A 19,853-nucleotide genomic window follows, 5' to 3' on the forward strand; every position below is an offset into this window, starting at 1 on the left:
CAATGAGTTCTCCTCCCCCTCTGCACATGTAACTGGGATTGCCCTGGCCCAGGTGTAGGGTCCTGCACCTGACCTCACTGGACTTCACATTGTTCACATGGGCACACCTCTCAAGCCTGTGGTCCCTTTGGATGGCACCCCAGCCCTCCAGCACGTTGAGCAGGAAAGGAAAAAAACCACACCAAGCAGCACACATACAAATTAGGATGGGTATTAAACCAATCTTTATTTTTGATAGTACAGCGGCACTGAAGTTAAGACCACTCAGTGGTAGTCCCAACCCACTCCGTAGCTTGGGCAGTGGGAGCTGCTGACCAGTCCTCAGTGGCCGGCTGGGCACTCCAATCCTCTGCAATTACAAACAAAAAAATTCAATGCATCCCTTCCTATCCACTAAAACATGGTGCACACACTGCCACTCTTGTACAGGTATGTGCAAGTACACAAAAACTAGTATTCTTCTCATGACTCCAAATAAACTTAGTTGGGACTTCTAAGTGCAGTACCAAGGCAGACACTTGCATTAACTGCCTTAAAAATTATCATTTCAATGCTTAAAGGCATGGTTGGCAGAAACTTGCATGAAGCAAGTGAAGTGTACTACTCAATTCTCCCTACATGATTACCAACAGCTGAGACTTGCTTAAAGACAGGGGAATCAGTACACCAGCACTGTGCACATCCCTGCAGCTAATCACACAGTGAACATTTATTTCTGCTCTCTAGATCCCACTTCCCTTAGACACCCCTCCAATAAACTGACCTGTGGGGAACTGCTGGATTGGCACAGATGGGACCTGCACTCCCTCAGACCAATCAGCAACCTCAGGCTGAGGAGGAGCAGTGAATTCAGGAGCTGGGGCTGTCCATTCGGTCTGGAACTCCTCCTTTGTCACTGCTTTCTCAGCAGCAGCCTGCTCCTCCTTCTCAATCTGCAATGGAAGAACATAGCTGACATCGCACAGAACAGACATCTCACCACACACACCAGACAATACATACCAGCTGACAGACAACTAATTAACCACCACATAAAGCATCTAATCTGTGATACTGGCAAAAATCTGCCCTTAGTGGCAGGCACACAGAACCATGGGCAGGCACACAGGCAGCACATCTCACAGACACACTTCCTCCCACAGATCTCTACCTCCTCAGGATCCCTGTAGAAGTACAAGTCAGGCATGACTTCCCACGGATGCTCACGGGAGATGGTGCCACGCATGCGTAGGACCTCCCGAGCCAGCATCCACCACATCAGGCCCACTGAGTGAGCTCCCTGGGACAGGAGAATAAAGTTACGTTAAGATCTGCTTCAAATATAAGCCTTTAAATGTCTTTCCCCTCCCCCACCCCCACACATCTTTAAAGAGGAAAAGATTTATTTGCACCCAAAATTTCTTCCAGGCAAGAGAATCCCTGACAGATCTATGATGTACACAGACTCAAGACATAGCAGCTTTTCAAATTCTCAGCAACATTTTCAGGTCTCTGCAGCACTGCAGTCACCTGCATCTGAATGTCTGAATTAGTTCTCCTATTCAATGTCCCACATAAATCTTATCCAAAAGCATGGATTATGCATCCATACCATATGCTAATACAAAGAAATGAATCTTACAGATTCATTCAAGCTCAGATTTGGCTTACATTGTTTTGTTAATGACAATGTCTAGACAGAGTTCAAAGCTAGTTTCCCACCTCCCTGGACTTTACCTTTCAGCTACTAGTAAGATCATATTTCATAGCAGTTTTTTCCCCCCCCCCACAAAGTCTCATTACTTTTCTTTCTTCCGTGAACTGTGGCAAGATTGACTACCAAACTCCTTTCATGGGGCCACAAAGACCCTCAGGCTGTCAGTAAGTCCTGCCATGTTACTGTAGCACACATCCTACGCTTTAGAGTTCCTTGGCCAGAAGTTGGCCTCAGCTCCAAGCTCCAACTGTGTGCAAGCCCACACCCTCCTCACCTACCTGCTGGCTTGCCAGAAATTTATTAGCTAATTACCCTGGGAGTCACATCAGATAAAAGCTAACCTTCCCTACCAAAAAACGTATCTTGCAACATATTCTACAGCATGCCCTAGAGAAAGCAGCTTTAAATTCTACAAAGCAGTAACCTTGTTGTTGCAGGGGATAGCAATATCCACATAGCGCAGTGGGGAGTCAGTGTTGCACAGCGCAATGGTGGGGATGTTGACGTAAGAAGCCTCTGTCAGTGGCTGATGATCAGCTCGGGGATCCGTAACAACCAGGAGTCGTGGCTCACGGAAAGCCGCCTGGATCTGATTTGTGAAAGTACCAGGGGTGAAGCGTCCAGCAATAGGAGTAGCCCCAGTGGCAGCAGCAAACTTCAGAACAGCACGCTGCAAAACAAATCAGAGATGAAGCAGGGAATTCAGTTTCAACCAACTCACCTTTGTATACTATCAGTGACCACATCAACTTGTTCTGGTTCCTGTGACATAAGAGCTCATGTGCCAGTTCTCTGAATGAAAATAATACTGATTTAAAAATAATTACATCAACACCACAAAAAGGAGTTAGAAGATCACATCCACCAGCAATGCAAGAAGTCAGTATGAAGAATAAGTTTCTCTCCCCTCACTAAACTGAGTTGCATGCTCTACTCCAAAGGTAAGAGCCTCCATCAAATCATGAAAAGGGCAGATGAAACAAACAGCTTTATAGAATCATCTGGGTTGGAAAAGACCCTTCAAGATCATACAATCCAGTCATCAACCTGACTTACCAAGGTCCATTCCTAAGTCATGTTCCTGTTCTCACTGGACTGTTCTTGAGCCATATAAGAAAAGAATAAAAACCATTCTCCTTCATTATTTCTGTATCTATTTACTAATGCAGTAACAAGTTTCATTAACTACAGAAGAGGCTCACTAGTACATGTATGCAAACTGTAACAGCATCCATTGAGATTGCAACTGCTAGCTCCTACTCACTCGCTCTGCTGGCTGATGCCTGAGAATTTAGAAGCAACTGCATGTGGCAGGGCTGCCATCAAACTCCAATCATAGAGGGAGCTCCTCTCCTGGCATTAGCAACACTCTGCCATGTGTTTTTGCTGTAGCACACTTCCGACACTTGAGAGCTCATTCGTCAGGAACTGACCTCAGCCTCAAGCTTTAACAGTGTGCAGGTTGCATAAGTAGGTGCTCACACCTTTTTTCTGTAAATCCGCGCAGTGTCATTCAGCATTCTCTCTTATCTTTGTGGCACTGTCCAGATTGCACCAAAGAAATTAAGTTCAGCAGTAAACTTCAGTGTCAATCAGATTTTATTTGAAGGGAGCATCCCCTTCTACGAAAATTTTTCCACTTAATATCTACAGGAAAAATCTGAAATACGTTTGTTTACTTATAATTTTCTGTTACGGGAAGGGGAATTGTTATTTCCATTTTGAAAAAACTTATCATGTGCTTTCTGTTCCCAAAACCCACACTAATGACCCAAAGAACTGGGAAGAGGAGGTGCAGCAGTGTGACTAAAACACATCTAAAGTCCAACAAAATGTATTCAAATAAGGCTAAAAAAATAATACCCTCCAACTCCTCACATCTGTCCTGAAATCTATAGGAACTGGGGCTGTGCAGGGATGCTCTATGAAGTTGCTCTACACTTCAAGCGTAGCACAATAAATATGCCTCTGAAACTGTTCCTAATGCCAAAATTTGTGTCACCTTTTTATCATCAAGCTGCCACTGGCAGGCACTGATACCTGGCAACAGTCTTGCTCCCAAGTCTGAAGGCCTTCGGTAAACAAAGAGGTCCCATACCTGTCCAGTATTCCTGGAAGAAATGACGCTCACATCAGCTGGGTTCTCAATGGCCACAATAGCACGGGCTGCCAGGAGGAGCTTCTCCCAGGTCCTCTTCAGATTGATAATGTAAATACCTAGAGATAACAAAAAGATTTAGAGTAACCAGTAAATAAGTTTCTAAATCAACATAGCACTCATCTGCTATTAAACTTGTTACAGGGCTGCAATTATTACAAACCTCCAGTTAGCAGAAAGCTGTTCCAAGAAAAAAATCCAACAATGTGATTTTAAGATAGCACAACTCCAGCACCCATGAGTACAGACCTGGGTCTGGTATGAGCTGCAACCTTTCAACATGGTGCGGTTTAGACTTAAGAACAGTACAAATTACTATTGAAACACTATGCTTATTACTACAGTCAGGAGCTAGTATAAGTAACTAAATCTAATTGATTCATTTGTTGTGCTCTAAAATCAGTGTTTTGTTTTACTTTTTTTGAAGAACATAATTTGTCTGGACTTCCATACTTTTTAGGGCCATGAACTACTCGGAAGCTCAAGTACAAGCACTTGGCTCTTTTTCCCAGTTTTGCCCATCATTTACTCATCAACTCCTAGCTACCCCACCACACCCTGGGCTCCCACCCTAGGGATCTACCATCGCTCTTCCTCTTGTAGATATACTGCTCCATCTGGAAGTCAAGGTTGGTGCCTCCCAGGTGGGTCCCGGCAGCAAGGAACTTGAGGACATCCTCCTCCTTCATCTGCAGGACATCGAGACCTCCGGACATCGTGGGGTTTCCCTTAAGAAGCGACGACAGGGAACCTGCGGGCACAACCACCCAGCTCAGCGCCCCACGTGGCGGGCGCCCCGGTCGCCATCTTGCCCGCGCCGGCGGCCTACCCTTCTAACCCCCTCGGCTTCCCCGAGGAAGCTCGGCCCGCCGAGGGGCGCGCGCGCAGAGAACGCCCGCTAACAGCCATTAGCGCCTCACGGTACGCGCAACCGCCACCAGCCCCTCAACTGCCCCCGCCCCGCCGAAGCTCGGACTCACGCGGACAACGCCGTGTGGAGGCCTCGGCGGGCGCCGAACGAAAAGGAAAGCCGCCTCCGTGTGACGTCAATATATGCCCTCCCCACCAGCCAATAGGGGCGTCGCGTCCACCGGAAGGGCGGGGCTCCGCGGGTTGCTAAGGAAGTAGGCGCCTAGCGACCCAGGGGCTACGGCTGTGATAGCGGACTGCGGCGCTGGTTGGGGCTGGTTTGCCTGTGCCCCGGGAGAAACCGTGGGGAGGAGAAAAGAGGGGTTAGTTGGTGTTACCCGTAAGAGCTACCGATAATTTCCTCACTGAAATGGTCTAACCAGCATCCTCGCCCCGAAAAGGAGCAGTGGGCATTTTGATATGTGACTCCTGGGGGGGGGGGGGGCGAAGATCAGTCACACTAACCACGTGCTGTGGACTTCGTTTCATCACATACCTTTGGGTTCCAATTTTGCCTTTAAGCGTTTCTTTTAATAAGCATTTGAGATTCTGCTTGTCATCATGTTTCTACACCTATTGTATTTATTTGGGGCAGAAGCTAACAAGGGGTGCGTTCAATAGGTAGGGGAGACTTCTCCATTACCAACGCACCACTCTCAAGTTGGCTTTGAGTCAGCAGGCCTTCAGCAAGACCCTGTCCCTTGGCTATTCCACAACACTCCTCTGCCACCCTGAAGGCAGACTGAGGGGCAGCCAGCATCTCTGTTTCTGACAAAAGTAACACCTTGGCCATCGTTTTGCATATAAATTCCTCTTCCTCTATCAAAAATCACCTTGGGTCTTTCTGTCCAGTGGATGGTTCACATGGAACAAGGCTGCCCTTTGCCCCTTCAAGGTGCCAACTGATTTGCCCGGCAGCACTCTGCCTGGTATTTCAGGTGGTTTGCTGCTGGAAGACCAGCTGATGTTCCTTTCATTGTACCAGTGTCTGTTAATTGTTTGAATCAATAAAAAATCTATTATTCTGTTATTGTAACTGGGAAGTGTTTATAAGCTCTAAAAGTGCTTCACTCATGCAACAAAACTGAAGATTATTGCAGTGAAAAGAGTGTTCATCCACAGTTGAGGCTGTAGAATTTGTTCCTTCATCTGACAAATGTATTTCCTTACTGTACAATGTCATGCATGAGGCTAGCAGTGGCTTTAGTGCCACTGCAGCTAGAACCAGGTACATGAAACAAACTGCTGACTCGTATGAGTGAAGCATATTGTAATGCAGTCACTACCGTGCTGCAGAGCATAACTTCGTAGGAAATTACCCTTCATTCTTCAGCTTCTGATAACATCTCCCAAAGCAACGAGATTTCTTCGTGACTATTCTTTAAGAGAGTAATTCACACATTTGCCACGTGGTGGTGACAAAGGTTAGCAAAACGAAGCACCATACAGAAATGAGCAAGAATCATAGGACTGTAGAATTTCTTGGGTTGGAAAGGACCACAGTGATCATCTAGTTCCACCCCCCCCCCTGCTGTGGGCAGGGCTGCTACCCACCAGATCTGGCTGCCTAGGGCCCCATCCAACCTGGCCTGGAACACCTCCAGGGATGGGGCAGCCACAGCTTCTCTGGGCAGCTTGTGCCAGGGCCTCATCACCTTCATAGTGAAACATTTCCTCCTAACAATTAACCTAAATCTCCTGCTGTGTGGAGAGTGAAAGCTGACATTTGGGATTACGTTTAACATGTATCGCCTAACAGAAGTATGATGTGAATATCGTCTCGAGGGGAGAAGACAGGTGCTGTTACCATGGTGCATGCTATGCTTGGTTTGGAAGACATTCTGGAATAATAATAATTTTTAAAATTGTATTAGAAGTTTATTTGAACATGATTGAAAGATTACTAAAGAAAATCACAGTACATGCAGTGTTATCAAATGAGTGCTGCTCATAAGCATCCCATTGCTCCTCTGCAATCTCTAATTTCTTACACTTGCAGTTTGGGCGTTTTCAGGTGGACCAGCACTTCCATCTGCAAGAGCTCTTGCTTCATGGCCTGTGAGAGGCCTTGAAAGGGTCAGAATGGTTGACAGTATTTTTAATTATTTTCTTAAGCAACCTGAAAGTTCATTTTTTTTGTGTACTGAGACACTTTAAAATGTCTCAGTCACTAATCACAGAATCATAGAATGGTTTGGGTTGAAAGGGACCTCTAAGATCATCTAGTTCCAACCCCTCTGCTATAGGCACCTCCCTCTAGACCAGTTGCTCAAAATTCCATCCAGCCTGGCCTTGAATGACTCCAGGGAGGGGGCATCCACAGCCTGTCTGGGCAACCTGTTCCAGTGTTTCACCACTCACAGGAAAGAATGTCTTCCTAATGTCTGCTCCAAATCTACCCTCTTCCAGTTTAAAGCTATATCTCCTCGTCCTGTTGCTACATGCCCTTATAAATAGTCCCTCCCCAGCTTTCTTGCAGGCCCCCTTTATGTACTGAAAGGCCTCTACTGTGTACCCCTGGAGCCTTCTCCGGGCTGAAAAGGCCCAGCTCTCTCAGCCTGTCCCTGCAGGGGAGGTGCTGCAGCCCTTTGATCATCTTTGTGGCTTTCCTCTGGACCCACTCCAACAGCTCCCTGTCTTTCTTGTGTTGCGGGCCCCAGACTTGGACACAGCACTCCAGATTGGGCCTCACGAGGGCAGCGTAGAGAGGGACAATCACCTCCCTGTCCCTGCTGGCCACCGTCTAGGGATGGAACACTTAAGCAGTTGTGTTTATGCGCACCAGAGCTTTCCACTCTTCAGCATGAATGTGCTTGAGGTTAGCTTACATCCACATTGCTCATTCTTCCTTCTCACTCCTCCTTTTTTACATGAACCATAACCCCTCTACATCAGTTCATAGCCACCAAGATCAACCCAAGCACCCCCAGCCTCTGCGGGTCACACATTCCCCACGCCTCCCTTTTTAGCGGGTCCGGGAGCAGCGAGCCGCGTGGAGCCTCACAACTCCTCACGCCCTTGAGGCGAGGCCGCGAGTGTTGCGAGTGCGGCTCCTGGCGCCGGCTGGAACCGGGCTGAGCCGGTCGCGGTTGCAGGCGGCTGTGGTAGCTGTCGTCTGCGTCGGTGCTGTGGGTTGCTGTGCGTCTGCAGCAAAGGCGGTTCCCTGCCCAGCGGAGGGCCGGCTCAGTCCGCGAGGTGAGGGCTCGCTGACGGGCGCCTTGCTCCTACCTGACTTGTAACCTTCTGCTAAAGGAAAGCGCAGGTATTTCTTTTATTTTAGGCACGTTTTTAATCGGCTTATAACACATAAAATGTATTATTGTAGTCTAACGGGATATCAGCATCAGGGAGGGTGATAAGAAACTGCTGCTCCTCCTGGAGATGTCAAGTTGCAGTGTAATCAGATTTATGACAAGGTAACAACAGACATTAAAAAAAGAAGAAAGAGGGATTGAAAAACGGGAACATTGGGTGGTAGAGGTCATAAAAACCTGCTGTGTCTGCAAAATCTGGGAGCTGGGGGAAAGGTAAAGGTGGCAGAGGGAGATTATAGAATCGTTTGAGTTGGGAGGGACCCTTAAAGGCCATCTAGTCCTGCTCCCCTGCAGTGAACAGAGACACCTGCAGCTAGATCACATTGCTCAGTATCACATCCAGCCTGACTTTGAATGCGTCCAAGGACAGCATCCACCACCTCTCTGGGCAACCTTTTGCAATGCCTCACCACCCTTCTTGTAAAAAAAGTTTTCCTTGTATCCAGTCTTAATCTCCCCATTTTCAGTTTGAAACCGTCACAACAGACCCTGCTGAAGAGTCTTTCTCCTCCTTTATAGCCCCCCTTTAGATACTGAAAGGTCACAGCCAGGTGTTTTTGAAGCCTTTTCTTCTCCGGTCTGGACAGCTCCAGCTCTTTCAGCCTGTGAAATGGAGATGGTGAGCACTGACTCAGTTTGAGGCCAAAAATGCCTCCTCTGCAGCAGGGAGCATATATGCCAGATCGGATACATAGGGCCAATAGAAAACAGGTAATACATATGCAATGATATTTCTTTTAAACAATGAATATGTACCTGCAGACTAACATAAGTACCATTTTGTGGGTCTGGGAAGGTGTGCTAGCTTTGTGGAATTTGCACCCAGCACCCGTCTTTGTGCAAATACAAACTAAATAAATATTTCTTCTCTGTGTATGGGATTGGCAGATAGGACACCAGGTACCAGATTCCATTTGCAGGATAATGTTAAAAGAGTTTAAAATGGCTGCAGTCAGTTTTTGGCAGCCTGCAGTCTGCAGCTCAGCCCACTGCTTGGGCAGTGAGATGGTTTCAGATAACCACAGAGGTAGAGAAGGTTTCCTGCATAGAACAGGCACGTCTGCAGGACTTCAGCTCTTACTCAGTGTATGTCTGTTTCTGTTCACAGAACTTAGATGCCTTCATCAAAACATAAATTTCTGTCATAAAACTACTGAGATGAGTGGTTTTGGATTCAGAGGGTTAATAATTAACAATTTAATTCATGGTAAAATCCGTGGAAACCTGGAAGGTAGGATGTGTGGAGAAAAATTAAATATGATAGCAACTTTAATGCTTTTATCACTTCAGTTCTAGGGGAGAAACAGTGATTATTACAGCTCTATAGGCAGCAGCAGTTTTGCACTCAACCACCTAGCCCCTCTATCCAGTGACAATGAAAATAGAAATTTCAAGTCTTCTTTGCACTATACGAAAGATGTTTTCAAGACCGTGATTGTGAATTACGCTACAAAATAAATTTGTGGGGAAAGTCTTATCATTATGAAGCTTAATTTAAAGACAGAAATAAACTTTCCTTGAGGCTAAATTTTTAAATATTGTAAAACTTCGCTCACACTGTATTTGGAAGTGACTGATGGAAGTACTTCAAAATTCTGTTCCAGAATATTTGTGAAGGGTTACACAAACAGAAGAGTGTCATTATCTGGTAGGGTGAAGAATGGCAGTTGCTATGGCTCTGAAGTGTTTTCTTGTTTTTGAAAGGCTGTGTGGTTCCAACCTGTCATTAACTTGAGATGCAGAAAGCTGATGCTGAGAAGGTATGCCTTGCATCCACAGGTGTGGACATCCTAGAAACTCTGAGCCCAGCCAACGGATGAAGCAGTTTGCACAGAAGGATGAAGAGATGGAGGTCTCAGCTAAATTCTTGTGGATTATGGCTTCACACTGCTTCAGGAAGAGAGACATCTCACAGGTGGGAAACGGAGGTGTTAGCCAGCTAACACAGTCTTCCAATGGTCAATAAAAGACACATTATCTTCTGTATGTTGTATGAGCCCTTCATTCTCATTTCACATTGCCTGTATGCACCCCCCCATCCCTGGAGCATGAAGAGGGGGTGTCTGTGTCGTGCTGAGCCCCTAGGGAGGAGGGAGGAGGCAGCTTTGCTTCCTTTATGCTATTGGAGCACGGAGAGGAGGCAACTGGTGGAAGGCTACCAAGGTCATGGGAGGTCTGGAGGTGTTTTGTTTTGTTCTGTTTTGTTTTTTAAGCCAATGCTGTTTTTATTTGAAACAACATATTCATTACTCCAGATCTGTTTCTACCCCTTGGTTTTGTTTTCATATATGTGGAGATGAGCCCATGTCCAGTGAAGCTGTGCAGTACTGTACAGAAGCAGTGCTAACAGACATTAACACATGCTGGCTCACCAGTCTGCCCAGTGCACAGCCCAACAGGTGAACTTCAGGTCCTTCCAGGTACGGGTTTAATTGAGTGCATGGTAGACTGGGAAAAGAAAGAATTGTTCTCCTGTGGCTGTGCAGCTTTTGTCCAGAGGTGGTCCCACACTCGCCTTTATTCAAACACGGTGATTGAATTTTGTGAGGCTGTTTGTCACTGCATATCATGCTACTTACCTGTATGGAAACTGCCTCTGGGAACAGCTGCAGCTTTCTTCAGAAACATGCTGAAACCTCCGGGGAATTGAGGTTAGTACTCAGTGCACTCAGTAATGGAGGCTGGGTTCTTTTTCTGAAGGTGTAGTTTTCCCTAAAGCTTGCAGTTTGGCAAGACAAAAATGGCGTCACAAGTGAATTACTGAAGTTACAAGTGGTGTCTGTTAAAGCTGTACTATATCATCTTTGTAAATTCCATCTTGGCTTGTATTTCAAAGGTTTTTCTTCCATATTTTGGGGAAACAAGCTTATTTCTAGTTCTGCCAAAATTGCAGAAGCCTCATCTTCAACCTCCTCTTGCCTGTTTTTTGAATAGAAGGCAGTCACAGGTCAATGTTTTACTGCAAGGACTTCAGCTGTTCCTTTTCTGTTTTTCCCACCCTCCCCAGGGTTGGCAAGACTGTCCCTTATCTCTCCTCCCAGCTGGACAGTTGGTAGCGGTGTGAACAGAAACGCCCTCTGAACTGGATGTGGGTCTGCAAGGCAGCAGGAGCTCTGCATGTAAGCACGGGTAACATGCCTGCTGCTGAATCCCAGGACCACGCTGTGACAAGGAGGTCAGTAATCAGCTGTCTCCTTGCACTATGGAAAATGAAATCCCAGGCACTATTCCTGGCCCTTTGTTGAAATCAGACTGCCTGAGCAGCAGAGTTCAGGTTGGCTGGAGATGAACTTAGTTCCTACCCAGAGTGCTCAAAATGCCAGTGTCGTGAAGGCTGGTATTTCAACACTGGATATTGAGATTCAATTTCTGTCAGTTTTAACACACAGCAGGCAGTCATAGGAAAGTGTGAGAAAGACAAGGGTTGCCGTTGTTATGCATTATTTTTTCCATTTAAGAAAAGCTAATTTAGCTTGTACTAGCACAGCCTGTGTTTATTATGTCCCTGAAAAAAAGAGAGAATATCCATTGCCTTGTGTAAGTTTGAATTCATCCAGCAGTTCTGCTCTCTTGGGAGGCTTCTTTTGATTTCCCAAACCTCCATCCCATCCCTTTAGGTTTTCTTTTTTGAAAGAAATATTGAGAAGACGTTCTTAATTTTGGCAACCAAAGCTTTTAATATAAATATATTCCTTATCACATAAATATTTCATGTAAACATACACTCAAAAAACTCAAACCTGTACTCTGTTCCAAAGCTCCAGTTCTGTTTAAAACAGTGCAAGAGAAGAAAAAACAACACTACAGGCAGCATGGAAATAACACAAAATCAATAGGCAATCAGACTATTTCTCTAGTGTCTTTATAATTCAGGTAAAGATTGACTGCCTCAACCTGTTAACCAGTTGTGTTCTTACAGCACAGCTGCAGGGGCAACAGAGTCAATGCACTTTCACGAAGATTGATTTGCCAACAGCTGAGGTCAGTGGGAGAGGGGTCTCACGGTGATCTGGCATACCTAAAATGAAGCTCACACTATCACACCAGCTTCTCCAAAATCCAAGCTAAAATGACTTTGTAAATGATTATCTGGTGGGATTGCTAGCGCTGAATTGTAGGGGTTCTGCAGACAGGAGATCCAGTACCTGCCTCTGGAATTTTCTTTGGTTTGTATTTGCATTTAGGTTGTACAACAACAATTTGTTGTTCATTAGAAGCATAAAACATCACAAGCACTATACCCAAACACTTGTTTTTGACTTGCCATAACTATCAAAAAGTAACTTCAACAAATCACTTAAGAAACAGAATGTTTTGGAAGGGAGTAAAACGGTAAGGGGGTAGTAAGGATCAGAGCCGAGGAAGCTGAATCTTGTACCTGCCTATCTGATACAGATTTCTGATTGCAAAGCAGAACTTCAGGCTCTCTCTTATCCTATATGTAAGGGAAGTAACAAGAAATAATAAACTCACACTACAAAACTCACTAGCTCATATGTAGAGAGGTTTTTGGATTTGCAGCACCAAGGGTTGATGAAAGACCTGGTGAAATTTAGATTTGTTAAATTCCAAGAGCCCAGGCTAGTTCACAAGTCAAAGGCATATACTTTTTCACAGTGTTGCAACAATGAAGAGCATCCTCATTCTCCAAAAATGTGGGGAATGGAAGAGCTTTCACAAAGAGAAAGCCAACACTGCTTTAGGCTAAAATCCAGACAAAAATCAGTTGACTTTAAGACACCAACAGGTCAGACTAGATTCTTTAGGTCTTTGTTACTTGTCCAGCCATGAGGGGAGGGCCTAAAAGCCACTGAAGCGTTCCTGCATTTCAGATTTCTGATGAGGACATAACTTAGTACAAGATTTGTCACCTAGCTTTCTTCGCTCACATGCCTCATTGAGCTTCCATCTGCATGAGTTGCACAGCGCTTTCCCATTGCTGTATCAGCAACTATAAAATATTAGGGAAGCATCTTGCAGGTAACCCCGTGTAGCCCTTGAGTGCCACAACACAAGATGCACAACAGATCCACCTCACACCCCAGAATAAGAAAGCCCCAGAAATAGCCACACTGCTGGTGCAGGGTGAGCATAGCAGAATAAGAGACTCCACCAGGTCAGCAGCGCTTGGCTCAGTTCTGCAGCTCTGTGTCAGCAGCGCCCAAGGTAACTGACAGCAGGATGCACAGCCACGTCACGTGCACTCACAAGTTCAGGTCACTAAAGGTAGGAGGGACAGCAAAAGGGAGGAACTGCTCTTCAGATTTCAGATTTGGCAAATGATCAGCCCACATGCCTGACAGCCAGAAGCAGCACAGGGCATCTGCCAGCTTGCCAGTCTGACTGGAGTGATGTGATGCTGTGCTCTATTCGTCAGGCACAAATGCACCCAGGACCCTCCACAACCTCTCCTGTGCCTTACACTTTTCTCAGACTTCATTTTCACATCACTCAAAGCTCCCTGCATCTGGAATCTGGTAAATGCATCTTTTACAGCCCGTGTCTCCTCTGGTCTTGTGGTCTGAAGGTTGCCAGCGCAGGCACTGGTTACGCAAGTAATACTTCAATTCTCAACAACAATACAGCTACATTCATATTTAGACACATCCGCTCTGACTTTAACATCTGCTCTGATTTTAAAGTGAATTACACAAGTGAAGAGGGGAGCAGGCTGTACTAAGACTGGAAAGCTCATGCTATGGGGCCTGAAGTAGGAATGAGGAAAAAGGCACAGCTGATTTTAAAAAAAAGTGAATTTCCTCTCCAAGTTTAAACTCAGGAATACTGAAATAAAAACAGGCTACCTGCTAAGAGAAAATGAATGTCTGACAATCTGTCCAGGGTTTCTTTGTCCCTACCAAACACTCAAACACCTCAAACTTTGGAGAAAGCTTACAGAAAAGAACAGCCTTCTCTCTCCCAAACCAAAGATATTCCACATGCAGTCAACAGTGGCTTCTCAGGGAAATTTACAGTGTCAGTATCTGTATCTGCTTCCATTACACATTTATGCACTGGGAGCTATGATCTTAAGAGCTACATCTAAGGAGCAGCTTGTACAGAGGGATCAGCAAACAAGTAATAGGAAGTGAGTAAGTAAGTCTCTAGTACAACTGGATAAAAAACATTTAAGTGTTCCTGACGTAGTCTGACCAGCAGGAAAAATGTTTTTCAGGGAACCAGCAGAATTTTGGCAGCAACTAATGCGCTCTCTCCTTCTGGTTTAAAGTGCCTTATTCTTTTTAATTCCAGTGCAAACACTGCTGTAGCTGTAGAAATGTATTTGAAGTGTTAAGATGCTCGTTTACCTAATGACACAACACAGCAAGGAGGTTCACGTTACCTTCTCTGCTATCAAGCACAGTACAAAAATGATGACAGAAAATGCACTCCTAGCTTTCCTTCAGTGCTTCATTTCTCTTCCATCCACTCTTGCATTATAAACATCACGAGACATATCCAGTGTCCTACTGTGGTCTGCAGTGCTCCCAGTGAGAACAAAGCATATGAGGAAGAAGGATCTGCATCAGACGGTGTATCATGATGGCCTTACTGGCCAGACAGCAAGGAACAGGTGGGCAGGTTCTGCAACCAGCACTGCCTTCACTGTTTTCTCCTCAAACACTTTTGTTCAGCAGTTTCTCATTGCACAAAGGTGGTAAGCATGGAGCTATTTTTAAAATGGGCTTCTCTCAGCACAGATACCACGCTGTGGAAATCTTGCCCAAGGCAGTCCTTCTGGAATGCATTGATCAAAAGATGCAAAGATTTGATCCTTCTTTCTTCTACTTCCCTAAAGGCCTAATCCTCTGTCTCAGAAGGGCTTTCTTCCTCCCAGCTGAGCAAGGCTTATTCCTCCATGGAACTGGGAACTTCCCAGTGCCAGCTGGTCACAGCAAGCAGGAGAAGGAGTGAGGCTGGTCAGTTCTAGAGCAAGTCAGTCAAGATTTCAAGCCCATTTTTTCCATCATCTGTTCATATACAGTCCATGCCATTGCTGCCATCAGAGTACGCCTGAGGGCACGAGGCACGCCACCTCGGAAAAAGCCGACCAACCCAAAGTCCTGCAGCAGAAAACAAACAGCAATCCATTACCATCAGCCTCCAGCATTTAAATTCCTCATCATTTATTACACGGAACAGCCTAGGATGCCTTTCAGCTCAGATTCAGATCAGCCTCTGAAAGACCCAGGCTTAAATTGCGTTCTGTCTTTAGGAAGAACCCATCACTGTGCAATTACAGGGCGCCCGCTGAAGAAGGAAGAGGAAGGGTACGTCAGGACGACAAAGGACAGGGAAAGCCATGCTCAAGCCTGACAAAGAGAAGGTGAAGGAGCAACGGTTTCAATCTGCTTCAGGAAAATGACTTGTTCTTGTTTTAGAGCTCATTCCTGTTCACAAACATAACGTAACTGTTCTTTAAAAACTGAAGTTTGTTTGGTTTTTCATACTGAAAAGAAATACGTCTGTTAGGAGGAAACAGTTCATGCACAAAAAAAATATCCATGCACAAATACAGATCTCTTGTTTAGGAAAGAAAACAAAGCAAAGCTGCCAAGATCTGCTACATTCTAAGGAAACCCTTTTCCTTAGTGTGGTAATTACAGATGTGCCTACATGGATAAACCAGAGGTGGCGGCAGCTGCAAGCACAGCTCCTCCAAGCTTACATTCAGAGCTAAAGTCACTACCGGTGTCAGGACAAAGGCAAAGCAGACAGAACTGAAGTGTAATCATTCAGCAGCTTGATACATGAGGCAGGTCTGTGTGGAGACACAGATGGTGGAATATGCCCACCTTTGTGCTCTAAGCCTACTCTTCAACTGCCTATCTTCTGTAATTTTATGCAAACAGTTAAAGGACTCGGGAATGGCAGGAGTAATCAGGGAGCACGTTCACTGCCTTGTAGTCCATTCAAGAGGAGCAAGAAATTATCTGAGTAGCAATAACAGCCTCTCTAGTTACAAGGAAACCCAAGGAATGGACCATCAACCACAGTACCCTTCCAGTTACATCCCTGAGCAGGTCCACGCAAAAAACAGTGACAAGAGACACAGAATGACCCCTCTCATCTTTGAAAATGCTCACGCTGAGCAGCAAGACTGCAAGAGCATAAAGGCAGCAACTTACTTAGTGTAACTGTGCTTGGGGCAAAAAGACCAGAAGCGAGGCTGCAGTTGCAGCAATTAGAAGGGATTCATCTCACCTTGTAGATGAAGGCAATGGCCTGGCTTGTCCTGCGGTACTTTTCAGGGGACAGCTGCATGTGTGTTTTGATGACATCAGCAGGCTGCGTTGCCAGCGAAGCCAAGATTCCCGCAAAGATCCCACAGCCAAAATTCACCACAGGCATGAGCACTGGATCCAGCTGGTCTGTGACAGAGAAGAGGAAATCCACTCAGATACAAGAGGCCAGTAATACCCACATTGCACAACAAAGTGAAAAGCTACCAAACGACAGAATCAATGGCAGAGTCTGAGAGAAGTTAAAATCCATACAAGGTAGAGCAGACCTTGGATGGGGAGAAGCGTCTACAAGCTCAAGTTAGAACAGTTCAAAGCACTCGCTGCTAAGGAATTGAATGTAACAGGAACTCAGATGAGGAAAAGTTATTTAAAGGCTTGCCTCAGCCACTTCTATGACCAGAGAAACCCCAGCTTAGTGGAAACTAATCAGTATAGCATACAAGACAACCAGCACTGTTGAACACATTCTCTCTTTGAGTTCTTCACTAGGCTAACTTATGCATCACTCACCAACCTTAAGCATGAGTCTTCATAAAAACAGTTAATCAATTTTGGGCCAATTTCCATTTCTATACTGACATGAGATCTACAGTTCTCCACAAGCAAAAGCCCTACAAGAGAGTAACTGAACAACTGATAACGTGTGCAATAAGCAGAGCAGTGAATTTTAGGGCACAATGCAAGAAAAGCAACATTTGATGTCACAGCCTCCAAAGTTCAGCCTTACCCTGAGGTGTGAGTTTTTTGGTCTGTGTGTAGAACATCAGGTAGATCCCAGAGAAAGGTGCGTCCCGTAGCAGAGTGGCAGTGAGCCCACTGAACATGCCGCGAGCCCCTTCCGTCTGATAGATACTCTTCAGAGCTCCGTACACGCTCCCATAGCCAAATCTTCCACTCTGCAAAGGTAGATAAGAGTCTGTCATCCACATTGCCAAGGAGCTCTGCTCACACCCTGAGGCCACTGCGTTCTCACCTGATATCACAGATGGCAGTAGAGAGAATAGCCCGAGGCAAAAACTGTGTTCCACCTACCTCAGCCTATAAAAGAATCCTTCAAGGTACAACAAAAAGTATCCTACAATTACAGAGACACTGCATACAAACAGAACTTTAAAATCTCAGGGTGAGTTGTTTCACATTCCACTTTCTGTCTAATTATCAGTGGTATAGCTTGGCACGCGCAGCCCAATGTGTGAAGCAGGATGACACCACAACTACATCCCTGGCTGTACCAAGGGGCAGCAACCTTATCCTGACAAAAATGTCTGTAATCAGGAGGAAGGGATGTGACATCATTAACAGTGAACTAATGAGAAAGTCATACTCACCTCATACCGTGTCTTCACCACTGTCACTGGCAACATGCAAATCCCAGATATTGCACGTGCAGTGGCACCCAGAAAGACAGACTCCAGGGCTGTGGGTGAACGGTCCCCTAAAAACTTCTGCTTCATGGTGTACAGAGTGCTGAAGTAAATCCCAACCCCAGGAATACATCTTGCAAAGGACTTCAAAGAAACAGAAGCAAAGAAAAACAGAAAAAGCATACTTAAGACAAAACATATCACAAAAGGCCAATGCTATCCTGGGGTGCATCAAGAAAAGCATGGCCAGCAGGTCAAGGGAGGCGATTCTCCTCCTCTGCTCTGCCCCAGTGAGGCCACATCTGGATTACTTTGTCCAGTTCTGGGCTCCTCAGTTCAAGAAAGACAGGGAACTTCTAGAGAGTCTCAAAGAGGGTGACAAAGATGATGAGGGGCCTGGATTATCTCCTCTGTGAAGAAAGGCTGAGAGAGTGGGGACAGTTCAGCCCAGAGAAGGCCAAGGTGGGGGGGGATCTCATCACAGTTTGTAAGTCTAATGAGTAGGAGTCAAGTCGATGGGGGCAGACTCTTTTCAGCGGTGCCTAGTGACAGAACAAGGGGCAATGGGCACAAAATGGAACACAGGAAGCTCCATACAAACACAACAATTAACTTCTTTACTGTGAGAATGACAGAGCACTGGAACAGGCTGCTCAGAGAGGTTGTGGAGTCTCCTTCTCTGGAGACATTCAAGACCTGCTTAGACACTTTCCTGTGTGATCTACTGTAGCGAACCTGCTTTAGCAGGGGGTTGGACTAGATGATCTCCAGGTCCCTTCCAGCCCCTACAATTCTGCAATTGCAGAGACTATTCCACTTGACAGGAAGCTGTGCACAAAAAATAAAAAGTCACTAAGAGGTCATTAAAGCTAACACGCTGGGGAAAAACGATGAGGAAAAGTAACTAATGCCACTTAGGTGCAATGGGTTCAAATGATGCCAGGATCATCTGCAGTTTTCTTACGAGCAAAGTAACCCAAAGCAGAATGAGGTCGGTGCAGCTACCACTCCACATTTACAAAGTTTATTCAAGCATTCAGCCGCTCTGGACTGCAAATGCACGGTGACTGCATCAGCAGCACTCACAACATTAACCATTAACTTCTTACAATGGGATTTAACCATCTACATCACATGATTTCATTTATAATTGTACAAGAGCCGGCCAATTCAATCTAGTCCTTAGCTATCAATAAATGATAGGTTTACTTATGTATGTAATTTTGAAACCAGGGTTAGAAGAGCCACTTACGGGAGAGACACCTTTCCAGAGCCCCAGAAGACTTTCAGTACGAACCACTCTGAAGAGCACTGTCACCATCCCAGCACGACCGGACCTGAAGGGAGGACCAGACAAAACTCCAGCTGACGCCCCGCACCACCAGGCCCATCGCTACACCTCCACGTGTTACCCTGGCCCCACACATGCTCCTTACGGCCCCTTGGTCACTCCTTCCACACCTGCGTCCTTCCGGAGCACACTGCTACTCCAGAGAGCCTCAGTACCCCCATTACCCACCTAGTTACCCCCCCTAAGCGGGCCCAGTGCCCCCCCCCCAGCCCTCACCCTCCCACGGCCGGCTGCAGGGTCTGCAGGCGGGTCTTCAGCAGGTCGAGGGGCTGGAAGAGCAGCGTGGAGCAGGTGCCGCTGATGGAGCCGCAGACGAAGGCCTTCAGCACGGGATGCATCTGAAGAGGAACGGGGGACATGGCTGCTTTATCCGCTTCTAAACCGCGCTGCGGGGAAAGGGAAGGGCGAGGGGAGACCCCCGGCGCCGAGGGCCTCCGCCTCACCGGGGCCCGCCCTTATGACCGCCTCGAAGAGCGGAAAGTCGCTCCTTCAACGCGCGGCCGCGCAGCCGGGCCCCGCGCCTCGCCCCCCGCGGCACACGGGGCACACGGGGCGCCGGGCGGGGGGCGACGCGGGCCTCCCGCGGTCTCCCATCCAAGGGGAGCCGCGCAGGACCCCGCCGAGCTTCACGAGCGGACCCGGCGCGCCGCGCTGCAGCGGGCCGGACGCACGTCATTACCTCGGCCTCTCGCCCCGGCATCCCAACGCCGCCCTGAACCAGTGAGCGCGGCGGGCGGCAGTGACGCGCGGTCCCTCCCCCCGGCGGCCAATCCCAGCGCGGGCCCCGGACCCCGGCGGGAGCGCGCCGCGCATGC

The 19,853-nt window shown here is 46.7% G+C and overlaps 2 protein-coding genes and 1 long non-coding RNA gene across 4 annotated transcripts; 1 reads left to right on the forward strand and 2 right to left on the reverse strand.

Moving 5' to 3' along the window:
• Window positions 202-4,967, reverse strand: RPSA (ribosomal protein SA). The gene is made up of 7 exons (XM_021388120.1): window positions 4,835-4,967; window positions 4,438-4,605; window positions 3,795-3,913; window positions 2,121-2,366; window positions 1,151-1,279; window positions 764-932; window positions 202-349 (listed from the first exon to the last, which is right to left on the reverse strand). The coding sequence occupies exons 2-7, from the start codon at window positions 4,568-4,570 to the stop codon at window positions 255-257; spliced, it is 891 nt and encodes a 296-aa protein (XP_021243795.1). The 5' UTR covers window positions 4,571-4,605; window positions 4,835-4,967; the 3' UTR covers window positions 202-254.
• Window positions 4,975-10,060, forward strand: LOC110394335. The gene is made up of 2 exons (XR_002435559.1): window positions 4,975-5,086; window positions 9,857-10,060. It is a non-coding gene; the product is annotated as an uncharacterized LOC110394335 (long non-coding RNA).
• On the reverse strand, window positions 11,731-19,822 carry SLC25A38 (solute carrier family 25 member 38). Of its 2 annotated transcripts, none has more exons than XM_021386920.1 (7): window positions 19,718-19,822; window positions 19,255-19,376; window positions 18,940-19,024; window positions 17,652-17,831; window positions 17,051-17,219; window positions 16,283-16,449; window positions 11,731-15,141 (listed from the first exon to the last, which is right to left on the reverse strand). In XM_021386920.1, exons 1-7 carry the CDS (start codon window positions 19,736-19,738, stop codon window positions 15,019-15,021), a joined length of 867 nt encoding a protein of 288 aa, XP_021242595.1. In that variant the 5' UTR covers window positions 19,739-19,822; the 3' UTR covers window positions 11,731-15,018. The 2 variants fall into 2 exon arrangements, with proteins under 2 accessions (XP_021242595.1, XP_021242596.1); XM_021386921.1 differs by lacking the exon at window positions 19,718-19,822 and adding an exon at window positions 19,482-19,683.

The sequence above is a fragment of the Numida meleagris genome, chromosome 2 (genome assembly GCF_002078875.1).
Source record: "Numida meleagris isolate 19003 breed g44 Domestic line chromosome 2, NumMel1.0, whole genome shotgun sequence".
Taxonomy (NCBI): Eukaryota; Metazoa; Chordata; class Aves; order Galliformes; family Numididae; genus Numida; species Numida meleagris.

Coding starts and splice junctions, on each gene's coding strand:
- RPSA (XM_021388120.1), bottom strand. CDS start 4,570: ATGTCCGGAGGTCTCGATGTCCTGCAGATGAAGGAGGAGGATGTCCTC. Junction 3,914..4,437: donor CTACAAGAGGAAGAGCGATG/GTAGATCCCTAG, acceptor TGTTATCTCTAG/GTATTTACATTATCAATCTG. Junction 350..763: donor AATCCAGCAGTTCCCCACAG/GTCAGTTTATTG, acceptor TTGTAATTGCAG/AGGATTGGAGTGCCCAGCCG.
- SLC25A38 (XM_021386920.1), bottom strand. CDS start 19,738: ATGCCGGGGCGAGAGGCCGAG. Junction 19,025..19,254: donor CTGCAGCCGGCCGTGGGAGG/GTGAGGGCTGGG, acceptor TCCTCCCTTCAG/GTCCGGTCGTGCTGGGATGG. Junction 17,832..18,939: donor TCTGGAAAGGTGTCTCTCCC/GTAAGTGGCTCT, acceptor GTTTCTTTGAAG/TCCTTTGCAAGATGTATTCC.